This window comes from Dicentrarchus labrax, unplaced genomic scaffold, assembly GCF_905237075.1.
Source record: "Dicentrarchus labrax unplaced genomic scaffold, dlabrax2021, whole genome shotgun sequence".
Lineage (NCBI taxonomy): Eukaryota > Metazoa > Chordata > Actinopteri > Moronidae > Dicentrarchus > Dicentrarchus labrax.
Window position 1 is genome coordinate 1265657 of NW_026136715.1, and position 16283 is coordinate 1281939.

General features: G+C 38.9%; 1 protein-coding gene across 3 annotated transcripts in view; it reads left to right on the forward strand.

Annotated features, from left to right (window-relative positions):
* Window positions 1–175: 175 nt before the first annotated feature.
* gripap1 (GRIP1 associated protein 1) overlaps window positions 176–16283 on the forward strand; it is a 27212-nt gene continuing 11104 nt past the window's right edge. Inside the window, exons 1-21 of one of the 3 annotated variants that reach the window (XM_051426582.1) lie at window positions 176–370; window positions 2411–2477; window positions 2656–2717; window positions 2937–2963; window positions 3209–3316; window positions 3815–3977; window positions 4595–4764; window positions 5315–5354; window positions 7640–7806; window positions 8824–8871; window positions 8983–9014; window positions 9160–9207; window positions 9376–9475; window positions 9689–9766; window positions 10437–10529; window positions 12310–12444; window positions 13080–13175; window positions 13322–13432; window positions 13616–13717; window positions 13957–14070; window positions 14221–14298. In XM_051426582.1, the coding sequence (XP_051282542.1) occupies window positions 323–370; window positions 2411–2477; window positions 2656–2717; window positions 2937–2963; window positions 3209–3316; window positions 3815–3977; window positions 4595–4764; window positions 5315–5354; window positions 7640–7806; window positions 8824–8871; window positions 8983–9014; window positions 9160–9207; window positions 9376–9475; window positions 9689–9766; window positions 10437–10529; window positions 12310–12444; window positions 13080–13175; window positions 13322–13432; window positions 13616–13717; window positions 13957–14070; window positions 14221–14298 (1887 nt within the window). In that variant the 5' untranslated portion in view covers window positions 176–322. The remainder of the gene's footprint in view (window positions 371–2410; window positions 2478–2655; window positions 2718–2936; window positions 2964–3208; window positions 3317–3814; window positions 3978–4594; window positions 4765–5314; window positions 5355–7639; window positions 7807–8823; window positions 8872–8982; window positions 9015–9159; window positions 9208–9375; window positions 9476–9688; window positions 9767–10436; window positions 10530–12309; window positions 12445–13079; window positions 13176–13321; window positions 13433–13615; window positions 13718–13956; window positions 14071–14220; window positions 14299–16283) is intronic. The other 2 variants (XM_051426584.1, XM_051426583.1) reach the window with 2 other exon arrangements.

The following is a 16283-nucleotide window of genomic DNA, read 5'->3' on the forward strand; positions in this document are numbered from 1 at the left end:
TCTGTTAACAGCTACCCCCCCCCCCCCCCCCCCGATCAGAGCCGGAGTGAGACCTCCCCTCTCTCTCCTCCCTCCTCTCTGTTAACAGCTCCGGGATCAGAGCCGAAGTGAGACCTCCTCCTGTCCTCTCCTCCTCTCTGTTAACAGATCAGAGCCGGAGTGAGACCTCCCCTCCTCTCTCTCTCCTCCTCTCTGTTAACAGATCAGAGCCGGAGTGAGACCTCCCTCTCCTCCTCTCTCCTCCTCCTCTCTGTGCTCCTCCTCTCCGTTAGCCGCTCCGTCTCCTCCGCTAGCTCAGCCTGCCAGCGGCAGCCCGGTGACCATGGCCCTGTCGCAGGCTCTGTCGGAGGAGGAGTTCCACCGGATGCAGGTGGGTGATGTTTGAGGCCGGTGGGCTCGCGCAGGTAGCGGACAGCTCACCTGCCAGGTGCGGTACCGCTGTCAGAGCTAATGCTAACGGTTAGCCGTTGGGTGGGAGCAGCGTTAGCTCCGCGGCTAACTCAGGCTAACTCAGGCTAACTCAGGCTGCTGTCTGTGGAGCAGTGGTATCAGTGATCACTTATTGATCTGATCGATAATAAACTGATAGCAGCATCTGTTATTAGCAGCCTGTAGCTGTGTGCTAGCCTAGCTTAGAGAGGATAAATGGAGCTAGCTTCCCTGATGCTAACGCTTGTTTTTATCTGTTAGCTAACGTGTTAGCATCCAGGGGAGAGTCACGGGTTCGAGTCCGGCGGACACACAGCAGCTGTTGTTCGATTCTCACCGTGAACACAGAATATCTATTAAATATTAATATTCAGGCAGTAAACAGACTCCTGTTAGCATGCTAACTGTCTGCTAACCGCCTGTTTACACAGAGCAGCTATAAAGAGAGGTTACTACCGGTCACTGCTCCTCTACTACTACTATTATTATTTATATTATTATATTATTATTATTAATATCATCATCATCATCACTACTATTATTATTATTTATATTATTATTATTATATTATTATTATTATTATTATATTATTATTAATATTATCATCATCATCACTATTATTATTATTATTATTATTATTATATTATCATCATTATTATTATTATATTATCATCATTATTATTATTATTTATATTATTATTATATTATTATTATTATTATTATTATTATTATATTATCATCATTATTATTATTATTTATATTATTATTATATTATTATTATTATATTATCATCATCATCATTATTAATATTATCATCATCATCACTATTATTATTATTTATATTATTATTATTATTATTTATATTATTATTATATTATTATTATTATTATTATCATCATCATCACTATTATTATTATTATATTATTATTATTATTATTATTATTATTATATTATCATCATTATTATTATTATATTATCATCATTATTATTATTATTTATATTATTATTATATTATTATTATTATATTATCATCATCATCATTATTAATATTATCATCATCATCACTATTATTATTATTTATATTATTATTATTATTATTTATATTATTATTATATTATTATTATTATTATTATCATCATCATCACTATTATTATTATTATTATTATTATATTATTATTATTATTATTATTATCATCATCATCACTATTATTATTATTATTATTATTATTATTTATATTATTATTTATATTATCATCATTATTATTATATTATTATTATTAATATCATCATCATCATCATCACTATTATATTATTATATTATTATTATTTATATTATTATTATTATCATCATTATTAATATATTATTATTATATTATTATTATTATCATCATCATCATCACTATTATTACTATTATATTATTATTATATTATCATCATTATTATTATTATTATTATTAATATTATCATCATCATCACTATTATTATTATTTATATTATTATTATTATTTATATTATTATTATATTATTATTATTATTATATTATTACTATTTGTTATATAATTATTATTATAATATTATTAATATTATTATCATTATTATTATTATTATATTATAACTATTACATTGCAGGTTTTGGTGAAACGTGAGGAGTTGATGGTTCAAATACTGAGACTGTTCATGTGTTCAGATAGTGTCAGTGACATTTATATCTATATATATATATCTGTATATATATAGATATAGAGATATATAGAGATATCGTATATTTATAGATATATATATATAGATAGATATATATAGATAGATATAGATATATATATGTTAGTGTTATCCTGAGCTGAGCTTCCTCTAGTGTCTTAATGACCATCACCTCTGTTTGATTGTGGGAGACTAAAGCTGTGATCACATTAATATTCCATTAATGCGTGTGTGTGTGTGTGTGTGTGTGTGTGTGTGTGTGTGTGTGTGTGTGTGTGTGTAGGCTCAGCTGTTGGAGTTAAGGACTCAGAACTATCAGCTGTCTGATGATCTCAGGAAGAACTCTGCAGGTAATAATAATAATAATCCTAATCTGTTATTTATTGATGAAGATGATGAGGACGTCTGTCGTTATATTTTATGACGTCATAAATAAAGTTTCATTGAGAGTAATCCTGCAGTTTATAAGCTGTTAATGATTAATTATTGATCAATAACGTTGTTGTTGTTGTTGTTGTTGTGTTTCAGAACTGAACGCTGTCCGGCAGAAGAATGTGGTTCTGGAAAGAGATTTTATCAAAGCACAGAAGGTTATCAATACTTCATTATTATTAATTATTATTCATATTTGTTCTAGTTGTTCCAAACAGAAACATATTTATTGATTTCAGATTATCAGTTATTAATTAGATTTCTTTATTTGTATTTACAGTAAAAAATAAATAAATGCAAACATGATAGAATAAATAAAACCACTGGAATACATAAATGTTATAACAATAACAATAATAATAATTTTCTGTTTTCAGGCTTTGAATAAGAGCAAGAAAGCTCAGGTGAGTTTTCCTGGTTAGGGTTGCTATGGTTACCACAGGTTTACACTGCTCATCCTGCACACCACCTGTCTCTCACACACACACACACATACACACACACACACACACAATACATACAGTATTTTAATATCTCTTTGATGTTATTATTATGATGTTATTGTAGTTTTGTTTTGTACAAAGAGAATAAATGAAGTTTATCTGTGTAAACATGTAAACATAAACATGTAAACATGTTGTGGCTGCAGGAGGTCGATGCTCTGCTGAGTGAGAACGAGATGCTTCAGGGGAAACTCCACAGTCAGGAGGAAGACTTCAGACTACAGAACAGCACACTGATGACTGAACTCTCCAAGGTAACTTATAACATATATATCTTTACATCAGTGAACTCTAAGGTAACTTATAACATATATCTGTATTTCAGTGAACTCTAAGGTAACTTATAACATATATATCTTTATATCAGTGAACTCTAAGGTATTAGAAAGTAAAGTATTTTCTTTGTCATTTTCATTGTTAATTTGTTTATTTCTGCCTGTTTTTTTAATGTATTTAATTAATTTTTTAGTATTGCTTTTATTAAATACTATTGTTATATCCGTTAAATCTAAATAAATGAGTTTCGTATTTTAAAATCTACCTTAACTAGTTTTATATTCTATTATTGTCTTATCAGCACTGAATTGTATGAAAGTTGCTGTACACATAAAGTTTGATTGATTTTTTTAATTGATTGAAAAACTTATGGGTTGGAATAATTCTGACTTTATTATTTATTTTTGACAACAAATCTTCCGACTGAAGACGTCCGAGCGGCCGTATTAATGTCGATCAATTGCTGTTTGTTCCAGCTGTGCACGCAGATCGAGCAGCTGGAACAGGAGAACCAGGGCCTGAAGGATGGAGGAGCCGCCGCTGCAACCAGCCCCCCAACCAACCCCACCTCCAGCCCTGTGGACGGAGAGCTGCTCCGCCTGCAGGCTGAAAACTCCACCCTGCAGAAGAAAATGAAAGGTGTGAATGAGCAGTTAAAATATGTATTTATTGATCGGAGAAGTTCATTCAAGTTGTTCATAAATACAACAGTATGTTATAAAATGTCTCTACTGACAGTTTACATGAACTGTTCTTATTCATTTTTGTTTGTTTTTAAGAAAATAAATTAATGTCATAATCATAAATAATTTCTTTCACTGTGGGAAGCTTAAACAAGAATGTTTAACTATTTTCTAGCCTAATATTATGTCATTCATTGGTTGTGGCCATGTCTTTAAGTCTAAAACTGAAGGAGAAACATGTAATAGACAAATAAAACGGGACCCAGTACAGAACCTTGCGGAACTCCACAGGACAGAGTCGCAGAGAAAAACAAATATAAACACATGTCGTGTTCTTTCTACAGGTGGAAACATATTGTTGTATATGTTGTGATCTTGTTCTGTATTTGTAGGTAATTTATTAAATACAAATATTGAGATATTAAGATGTGGTGTACAAACATCTGTCCACAATTAAACACATATGTGTCTGTTTACATGATTGTATTTATTATGAATAAATAAATGTAAATTGTAGATTTAATAATTCCTTATATTTTTATGTATTTGTTGACCTGTGAATGTGATCCGCAGCCCTCCAGGAGTGCTACGACAGAGAGATCCAGAGACAGGTGGTCGCCCAGGGCAACCAGAGCGCTACCACGGAGATCGACGGCGGGTCAGCCGGTGCCAACGGAGTCTCTGATGTCAAGGGAAGAAGGGAGGAGCCAGCAGCAGAAGGAGCCAATGACAGACCGGAGCAGGTGATTGACAGACAGCGTTCCTTAGAGGAATATTTATAGTCGCACAATATTGATTTTAATTAGCTGATAACTGATAATTATCCATCAGGGACTACCGATGTAAATTAGTTTATAGCTGTCAAATAAATTAACTAATAAACATGTTTCTAATGGCTGATACTGATAATATCTCCAATAATTTCACATTATTGTCTTTTGTAAAGAAGTTTACAACCTGTAGTTTTTAGTGTAATAAAGGAATGTACTGATTTAATATTCATTGTTCTTATAAATTAGTAATAGCTATTAAACCAAGTGCTTGCTCATGGTGGTACTGTTGGGTCTCTGTAATTAATGTTAAAGAGTTCGGTCTAGACCTGCTCTATTTGAAAAGTGTCCTGAGATAACTTCTGTTATGAATTGGCGCTATACAAATAAAATTGAATTGAATTGAATTGAATTATTATTGCAACTGATAATTTATGAGCTGTAATTTAATTACAGGATTGATGCATAATAATCTAACATTTGATCATTTCTGTAAACGTGTGTATTCATTGTGTGTTTGCAGACGGAGGCTCAGCAGGAACACACAGGGAAACAGCTACATGGTGAGTTAGAGTTTCGTATTCATTAGACAGCGTTTCCCTTTAAATCTGTTAAACTCACGTCCTCCCATGTGACCTTTAAAGCTGCAGCAGTAGGTCACTTTTATAAAAATAACTTTATGTTATATTTCCTCCACCGGGCCCGAACGAAAACAACCAATCAGAGCCGGGAAAGACGCTTTGTGTTGGAGGCTCTAAGTTGAGTTGATTGTCTCATTCTCAGTGTCGGTACTGATCGGCCCGGTAGATTCTCCATCAGGAGCACCAGGAGGATCCACAGGAAGTTATGTGCATCATGTTCTACTGTCAGGATGTAGTGAAACCTTCAGGAAATATGATTAAAAAATATTTTCATAAAAGTTACCTACTGCAGTTTTAATAACTCTCTGGTCTGATATATATATATTTAGAATTTATTTTACTTGTTAACTCTTATATTAAAGTAAACAGTTAAATTAATTAACTGTGAAGCTTTTAATGAGAACGGGTTAAATAGTCGACTCACAGACCAAAGTTTGAATTTCACATGGAGAGAAACTGAGTTCTCATCGATAAGGTTCAGAGCATGTGAGCAATGGGACTCACACAGGGGTACCGGGGTTAGACGTATGAACGCTGGAGTGAAACTGGAGTGAAACTGGAGTGAAACTGGAGTGCGAGATAAGGAGTTGCTCCACCTTTTTAAAAACCATGTGAAGTCCTGGCGCTCTCATGCTCTGATAAGGTCTCAGTAAGCTGATGATTGTCGTCATACGCACTGTAGTGAGTCGCTGTAAAGGAGCACACTGAACTCTAACCATTGTGTCAATGATAAGATTATTTTCAGTTTCATAAAGACACATTTTCTGGTTGTTGTTGGGCCAACCTCAGCCTCTATTAATAATTTATTTGAACTATTGACAGACTTTAAGTGTTTAATGAACTCATGAAGTCAGAGCTGTTCTATATATATTACTACAGATCAGCCTTTATGCTCATCAGTGTGTAAAATCTGCATGTTATCAACAAAAAATGTGAAATTATTAGTAGTCGTATCTGGAAGAAAATCCATATCGTGCATCTCTGATGTAAATAAATCTCATCTCAAACTATAATGTATTGATGATGTGATTTATTATCTGTGACGACAGTGTGGCCCTTCATGGTGCTTGTTACCCTAAATTCTCAGATACTGTCTGTCATTCACCTGTGTGTATTTGAGAGTTAACGGTGACGTTGCAGCCCGGCTTTATGGAAGCGTAGAGCAGCTAGCTGGCTCAGGGCAGACACACACTACAAGCTTCAACTTTAAACTAATATAATATAATACATAATATAATATATAATACCAGTTTCGGCTCTGGAATCTGGGATTTTCTGGCAAAGCTGCAAAACAAATTCACATTATTTCACATATTATAAACGTGAGCGTCCCTGTGATATTACTGCAGTCTCAATGAGAGCAGGAATATGTGTTTATTATGGGATGGGAATGTGTTTTGTCCCTGTTATTGATAAACAGTGTAAATATCTTCATATTCAGGTCTCTAGGAGTAAATCTACTGAGATCCAAACCTCGTTCTGTGATCAGAGAGAAAACTGGTTTAATACTGTAGTTCTACAATCTTTCTGATTATTAACGATTATTTCTGTATTATTGATTCTGAAACATGGAAAAGTCATAAAGAGCCTAATTTCTGCAGGAAGCAAATGATTTGTTCATTTAGTGTTACCCTATGAAAGATTAATGTATAAAATATAAAATACATATATTCAGTATATCTGCTGTCCTCTCCCGCACACAGTGTCTCCACCTAGTGGTGGCCGTATCTTTAAACCCTTTGTGGTTGAAAACTAATTTCTGTTAGCGCCTTAATGGTAATTCCCATTATGTGGTAGCATCGAGCTATGTGCTACTTATTTTTATACATAATTCAGGAATTAAAAAATGTGAATAAAAGACTCTCGGTACTAATTTGAATTGATTCAATTATTATTTAAATGTTAATAGTCAGATGAATGTATCTGGTTTTACAGTGTGTATGAGAGGTTATCTTACAGTCAGATGTGATCAGTATTTACAGGTCAGATTCATTACGTTGACTTCCAGATGAAGTGAGTGTACGAACACTTTCAGTTTAACAGAGTTCAGATGAACACGCTGTCAGTGAACGCCTCAGCTGCAGCTCAGACAGAAAATCCCAGACAGAGACCTGGTCCAACTCCCTCCATGATGTAGAGTGAGGAGCTGGTGTAGTGTGTGTCTGGGCCTAACAGACTGCCCCTGCTGTGTGCGGCGCCCCCTTTAGGCCTGTCAGAGAAGAGCGTAGAGAAGATTGTAGCTAAGCAATCAGCGATAGGCTGGTCGGCTGCTCTCTGTCCAATAACTCACTGCTTTGGACCAGAGCTGGAGATGGCACTGAACACCGAGCAGGAGGAGAAGAGGCTGCTGAGGGAGCAGATCCATAACCTGGAGGTACCGACGCGCACACACACACACACACACACACACACACACAGTCTCTCACACACACACACACACACACACACACACACACACACACACACAGTCTCTCACACACACACACACACACACACACAGTCTCACATACACACACAGTCACACACACACACACACACACACACACACACACACACACATAGTCTCTCACACACACACACACAGTCACACACACAGTCTCTCACACACACACATACACTCACACACAGTCTCACACACACACACAGTCACACACACACAGTCCACACACACACACACACACACACACATTGTCACACACACTCAAAAATATCTGAATGAAAAGCCAGAGATGTGTTAAAATGTGTGAGTATTGTATCAGAAGCATCCCAGAATGCTGCTTGGTAAGACGCACTCGCACACAACGGCACATTTTCAAAATAAAATACTGCGTGTAAATACAGTGGCACCAGACCAGAAGCTAGCTGGCTCCCACCTTTCACTCTGCAGCCTTTTATTTCACCAAGCTCTCGTTAGACCACCGCTAAAATCCAGTCCCACATTCACTCCCTGCTGTTCCCTCTTAGCTTCCTCTGAGCTGCTCAACCCGCTTACATTCCGGTTCTGACACAATGCCGGCGCCGCTCTACAAAACATAGCTCTTCATAACTTTAAACCTTAATGTCATTTAAAGGGGTGAGTTAAAATTATGAATTAAATCTTCTTTAGAGACAAAGAGGCTGTAAACATGTTTAGGTTGCCGCTTGTGCTAAGCTAACAGCAGCAGTTACTTTACTGTCCATCATCCATAAAATATGATCCAGTTGTTCTACAGTGTGAGAACAGACGTACAGAGGAACATATTATATATATGTTATATATTATTGTTATTATAAGGTAGAACATTTACATACAGTTGCTTTAATAACTTTTGGAAGAGTGTAAATCTGATATTTGTTGCAGCCACATTGATTAGTGTTATTGACTGTAAAAGTGTCTCCTGTCTGCCTGCAGGCGTCCAAACAGGCTGAAATCACCAAACTGCAGGAAGACATCACCAAGGTAAATGTTCGGGCTCCTTGTTGTTGTTTATTCTTTACTTTATTCTGCCATAAACTGTGAGTTTTAAGGAATATTATAACTTTTAATTCTGTCTGTCTGTCTGTCCTCCAGCTGTCTGACAAGCTAAAGAAGAAACAGGAGAGGTGAGTTCACTGACAGAAATGTCTGTGTGTGGTGTAGTTGCAGTTGTTGTCCTCCAGGGGGCGCACTCGTTACAGTTACTCCCTCTCTGGATGTTTGTGTCACACTGTCCATCACAACACTGATTATAAAGTTTGTGTTCTTCAGTTTTCAGCGTCTGCAGGGAGAGAAAGAGGCTCTGTACAACGACAGCAGGTACATACTGCTACTGTTACTAACACTGCTGCTAATAATGCTAATAATGCTTCTACAATGACGCAGGTCAGAACTACAATTATACTCCAACTATTGCTAAAACTAGTTACTTCAGGTACTAATACAACTGCTGCTACCTCTACTCGATGTGTTGTTTGTTTGTTGCAGGACGAAGATCGATGAGATCAACCAAAGGAAAGAGGAGGAGGTGAAGGCTTTGAACACCCGCATCCAGAAACTGCAGTCAGACCTCACGGCAGCCAATCAGGTGAGACCTTAGACCTACAGTACCTCTTCTTCCCCCCGCTGCTGATGCTGAACTGTGATCCATCAGGACCAGTACAGAGAGTGACCGGGCTGCTGATGCTGAACTGTGATCCATCAGGACCAGTACAGAGAGTGACCGGGCTGCTGATTATGAACTGTGATCCATCAGGACCAGTACAGAGAGTGACTGGGCTGTGTTTGTGATTGGGTTTAGGTGACGGCGGAGCTGAGAGAGCAGCTGCAGAGCAGGGAGAAGGAACATGAACTGGCTGTGCACACTCTGAAGAACCAGGTAACACAATCTGGAAACAGGAAGTGAGAATGCTGATGAAGAGAAATGAGAGTAGCTGATGTTCACACAGAAAGAGCCTGGCAGTCTTTACTTAGGGCAAAGAAAACCTGCATAGTTAAATTCACATGTAAATAGACAGTGTTTAAAATTCCTGTACACCTTTCACATCTGTCCTCCTGCAGGTTCATTTAGTGAAGCTACAATATTGGTTCCATACTGATCAGTATTGGGAAATTTTAGTCTGTGGACTCCAAAGCGAGGCTGAAGAGGCGTTCGGGGGCAGATGGGGACATAAAACAAGGCTTTCTGGGGGGAATTTAACTAACTGCAGACTTTAGAAACTGCTTCCTGTTCTCTCATTTTTCTGTGAACGTGTTTCTCTGCCAAAGTGAACAGTTGATCCAGATTCACTGTAAAGAGTAAAGTAAAGTTTCACTCTGGCAGTCTGGTGTTTGTTCTTCCTGCTCTCTGTTTCTGACTGGCTGTTTCTTTGTCCTCTTATTCTGTTTCTATCCTTCGTTCCTTGTGTTTATTTCTGATTTTGTTGCCTTTGTTTTTCTTCCTTACTTTTTACTCTTTTCGGCTCTGTGCTGGTCTCTCTCTCTGTTCTTTTCGGTTCTGTTCCCTGTTCCCTCTGCTGCCCCCTGCCTGTGGTGCATCGGTACTGCAGGTAGCCAATCAGAGTGCAGTCAGTCAGGAGCAGGTGGACAACATCCTGCAGGAGAACGATGCTCTGAGGACTAACCTAGCTGCTCTAGAACAGGTAATGAACCGAGAAAACGTCATCTAGAAGGTCAACCACAAAGCAGTGTTCAATGGACTAACATAGCTGCCATATAACAGCTGCTGTACCTGGAGAACGTTATATAGAACCATAACACTGTGTCACCTCTGAAGACTAACATAGCTGCTCTAGAACAGGTAATCCGTGTGCTCCCCTCAGATTGATGGTCTGAAACCTAACTGACCTGGAACCATAAACCACATTGTGGTCAGCACTGGACACTACCAATGCAGGGATCGATGGAATACCTTCATGCACATTATCTAGAACCCATTTTACATCTACAGTACGAGCTACCCTTAATGCTAGGTTGTCACTTCACCGTAGACCTGATCTTTAACAGAATTATCTAGAACTCCTCACTCAGTAAGGACCTGTAACCCGTCTTACAGGACAACGATGCTCTCAGGACCAATCTATGTGCTCTTGAACAGGTAATTATCCTACCTAGAACCCTACTCTAGAGCCCTATGTTGATGGTCTGAAACTATTGTATAGAACACTTCTGATTTAATACAAAGCTAGGAACCTTGGTAATTAAACTAAAACTGTAGAACTGAGCTAGAACCCTAACTTCAGCTGCTAGTAGTAGCGACAGAACCTTTAATACTTGACTCTAACCACATCTATAGTTGGGACTCGTTATTGAATGGTTGGTATTAATATGTTGTAGAACAAACAATGAGAGAACCCTCATCTAGACCCCACATAGAGATCAGGACTCTGTGTAAATCCTTCACTAAGTTTGTGTGTAAAATAGAAACTAGTTAGCTCCAAAGAGTGATTCACAGGGTGATTCCGAGTTTGTAGTGTTCATACAGTTCATAGTTAGTGCTTACAACCAGCTGCTGCAGTCGACTCCAGCTCACCAACAGCAATCCTGAACCTCGTGTTCGTTCTCTGAGTCATTCATCTCCATCTCATCATCATCCACTGTACTGAGAACATCATCCACTGTACAGAGAACATCATCCACTGTACAGAGAACATCATCAACAGAGAACATCATACACTGTACAGAGAACATCATCTACAGAGAACATCATACACTGTACTGAGAACATCATACACTGTACAGAGAACATCATCTACAGAGAACATCATACACTGTACAGAGAACATCATCTACTGTACAGAGAACATCATACACTGTACAGAGAACATCATCCACTGTACAGAGAACATCATACACTGTACAGAGAACATCATACACTGTACAGAGAACATCATCCACTGTACAGAGAACATCATCTACAGAGAACATCATACACTGTACAGAGAACATCATCTACTGTACAGAGAACATCATCTACTGTACAGAGAACATCATACACTGTACAGAGAACATCATCTACAGAGAACATCATACACTGTACAGAGAACATCATCCACTGTACAGAGAACATCATACACTGTATAGAGAACATCATACACTGTACAGAGAACATCATACACTGTACAGAGAACATCATACACTGTACAGAGAACATCATCCACTGTACAGAGAACATGAGATTAAAGATCTGTTGTCCTCTGCTGCCTCCTGCTGCTGCTGTCATGTATTACTTCTGTCATTAGACTTTCTACTAATCTCTTTCATTGTTTTTTCTGATGTTTTCTACCTTTAATCTACAGTCCATTCCACTGTCTGACAGTATCTGTTGTGTTAGTCCATACTAACTCTCTTCAGCCATCATCAAACAAACCGGTGGTCATTTAAAAAGCTCTGATAATCAGTACAGTGTGATTGCGTGTGTAGATCCAGACGGTGAAGACGCAGGAGATGAATCTGTTGCGCGAGCAGCAGGAGGCGCTGACGGCCGAGCTGCAGCAGAGACGAGTTGAACAGGAGAGTCTGCTGGCTCAGAGAGACGACCTTGACTCCCAGCTGCAGGTACAAATACTGTAATACTGTACAGTGTATAAAGTATGAGCTTCATCTACTGCAGCACATTGAATAGGAAAACACTGTTACTTTAAGTTCTTTAAGTACATTTAGATAACAGTACTGAAATACTTCACAGTGTGGCATTAGAACTTTTACTTAGAGGTTATATACGACATTCTCTGTCACTAGGCGTCGCAGTAGAGCCCACCAGACTCTTTTCACAAAATCAGTAATTTTAGCAGATAATCATCAAACACTTTAAAGTGGACAGAAACAGAATGAAACTCACCAGAACCGTCTAATGTCCACTGACAGTAGTTGTTGTTTGTTCCACTAACAGTAGTTTTTTCTGCCACTGACAGACTCAGGTTGTTATTGTCAGTGTCTGACAGCATTATGGAAAGGATCCCTACAGAGATAGACCTTTAGTTTAACCACAAACAGCCTTAATGTCACTATCACTCTCCACCAGACTCCAGAGACACAAACACTCATTTTAGATATACTGTGATAGAAATCTGCCAGTTTCAGTGGATCAGACTGTCAGGTTTGTCAAACATCTCATATTCGTACAACAGGATCAGTATCTTACTGTCTGTCTCTCTGTCTGTCTGTCTGTCTGTTTGTCTCTCTGTCTGCAGGAGTCGAGTTTTGCCAACAGGAAGTTGTTGGAGCAGTTAACAGAAGAAGGACAAGAGAAAGAGAAACTGCTGAGAGAGCTGGACGAGGCCAAGAAGGTACACACACACACACACACACACACACACACACACAATACACACAGAATACACACATCTACATACAACATAAAGACACTGATGTTATTTGTGTGTGTGTGTGTGTGTGTGTGTGTGTGTGTGTGTGTGTGTGTGTGTCTGAGCAGACAGCAGAGAAGAGGAAGGCCATGTTGGATGATATGGCCATACAGCTGAACCAGGAGAAGTCTGACCACAAGGAGGCGCTGTCTGACCTCAAACTGCAGCACGAGAAGGAGGTGAGACAGTCAGTCAGTCAGGCAGTGAGACAGTCAGACAGTTCTTCATTCCTCTGTCCACTTTGTTTTTGTTTATGTAAATAAAGTTTGTACAAATACAAAACAATTTATCAGATTATGTGAATGAAGTCTCCCCTCCTCGTTCCCTCTCCTCCCCCCTCCCTGTCTCTCCTCCCCCCTCAGGTCCTCGGGGTGAGGGCCCGCTATGAGAAGGAGCTCCGAGGACTCCATGAAGACAAGAATCGCTCAGAGGAGGAGATCCGACAGCAGCTCAGAGATGAAAAGGTGAGGAAGAGGAGGGAGGGAGGAATGGGGGGAAGGGAGGGAGGAAGGGGAGGGAGGGAGGGAGGGAGGGAGGAAGAGGAGGGAGGGAAGGAGGGAGAAAGTCTGGAAAATGAACTTAACAGTTTAAAAATAAAAGTCTGTTTCTAATGTCATCAGATCCTGCACTGTCAATATATTGATAATCAGTTGATATTGATTACTATAAGTGTGTGTGTGTGTGTGTGTGTGTGTGTCTTCAGGCTCGGACCAAAGAGCTGGAGGGTGTCCTGCAGCGGGTGGAGGAGCTGCAGGCTCAGGTTCTGTCCATGGAGGGAACCAAAGGATGGTTCGAGAGACGACTGAAGGAGGCGGAGGTCAGTTAAAGTTTCTGTTTGTGTGTCAGTGGCTGATGGGAGTAGAGTAGCCGTTATACATCGTTCATACTTCTATTAATGATATAATAGTAATAATAATAATATAATACTGTGTATGTGAGATACTCACAGTTGTTATTGTCTCTGCAGGAGAACATAGAGAAGAAGACTCTGGAACATCAGGAGGAGATCAAACAGCTGCACAAAGAACACACACTGCAGCTGGAGGTACACACACACACACACACATACACATACACTGCAGCTGGAAGTACACACACACACACTGCAGCGAGAGGTACACACACACACACACACACACAAAAACACTGCAGCTGGAGGTACACACACACACACACACTGCAGCGAGAGGTACACACACACTGCAGCGAGAGGTACACACACACACACACTGCAGCGAGAGGTACACACACACACACACACACACACACACACACACACACACAAACACTGCAGCTGGAGGTACACACACACACACACACACACACACTGCAGCGAGAGGTACACACACACACACACACACACACACACACACAAACAATCTGTTTCAGAAATCCTCTTTGTAAAAATAAATATGTGTGTGTGTGTGTGTGTGTGTGTGTGTGTGTGTGTTGGATGCACTCCAGCTCTAATTGAATGTGTGTTTCTAATTAAAGCCTAGTTGTCTCCATGGAAACGCAGACAGGTTAAATCGTGTTAAGAGCAGATCAGAGCGGAGGAGGCTCATGTGAACAATGTGTGTGCGTGATGGAGCTCAGTGTGCTGTTGATTGATCGGCTGATTGGTGGAGATCCATCAGTCTTCCTCCGTTGTTCACTCATCCTTTCTCATTTTACAAAGCAGTCAATCAGTGGATTAATAGATCAATAATCAGCAGATTAATGGATCAATAATCAGTGGGTTAATCTACAATAGAAATAAACATTAGCTGCAGTCTGATACAAAATGGGTGAAAATGAGTTCCAGCTGTAAAATCCTGCTGTTCCAATAATGAATGAGTCAGAATAATCAATGATATCAGATATAACAGTTTTATACTTTAACTACAGTTTACTCAGTTACTCACAGACTGAATAGTAACTGAGTACTTTTACTGGCTGCGTCTCAGACCAAAGCATACACCAGACTCCAGATTCAACCTCACAGACTATCGTACCATCGTAACGTCATTCAGAGACAGAAACAGAATAAAACTCAACCTGTAAAGAAAGTTTGTCTTCACACTGAAATCTGCAAACTCCTGAAAAATAAGAAGCTTTTATTGCTTCGATGTTTCAACCTAAAAGACAAAAAGTGACGATGAGATCATACCAAACAAAATGAAACCCATTATCCCCGAACAATTAACTCTGCTCATAAAAAACACATCATATCCTAAAGGAAGCACTTAGCTTCGTTATCACTGCGGTTAGATAACGTACCAATAAAGCGCTGCTCGCTGTGCATCATGGGATATTCCAATGTGGATGTAACAAGTGCTCACAGCCAATCAGATTACCAGCTGACTGTGTGGTCCTCTGAGGGAACCGTTCCCCCTGAAGGCCTCCGGAGACCGTTATCTGCTGGGTAACCGCTGCTACAGAGAGCACAGCCAGGAAACTTAATAGCAGAAGTTAATTAATGATGGAGGAGTCTAATTAGTGGGCAGGTTGGGTGTTCGGCAGGTACGCTGATGTTTGGACTGTCTGAGGGTGCGTTCACTAACATCACTAACCTAATCTCTTCAGTTACAGCAGGTTCACAGTCGATTGTTATTAACGAGCTTTATAGTTCATTATGTTAAAAAGAGGAAGCACTTTGATTTAAAGCTCTAATTTCCACAGTAAAATGTCTATAAACAAGCTAAGCTAACGGTAGCTTTAGCCTAAATTATTTGCGACGGGAACCAGGACTCTGTTTGTCTTCACTCTTCAATCTGTGAGAAACATCTGCCTGAGAAACCAACGTTTGTCAAAGTACAGAGAAGGTTTATAGTTTGAGTTGTAAATTATAAATACTATTAGTGCACAATTTTATATCAGCAACATTTTACCTTTAATATGCACCAGTGTTTCCAACAATCACAAACTCTGGTTTGGTTGAAATGAATCCTGAATTCACTGAGTTAGATGTTCATAAAAAGAGCTGCAACGCACGCGCGCACACACACACACACAGTAACACAGTAACACCGCTTATTTTAAGATGTTCTT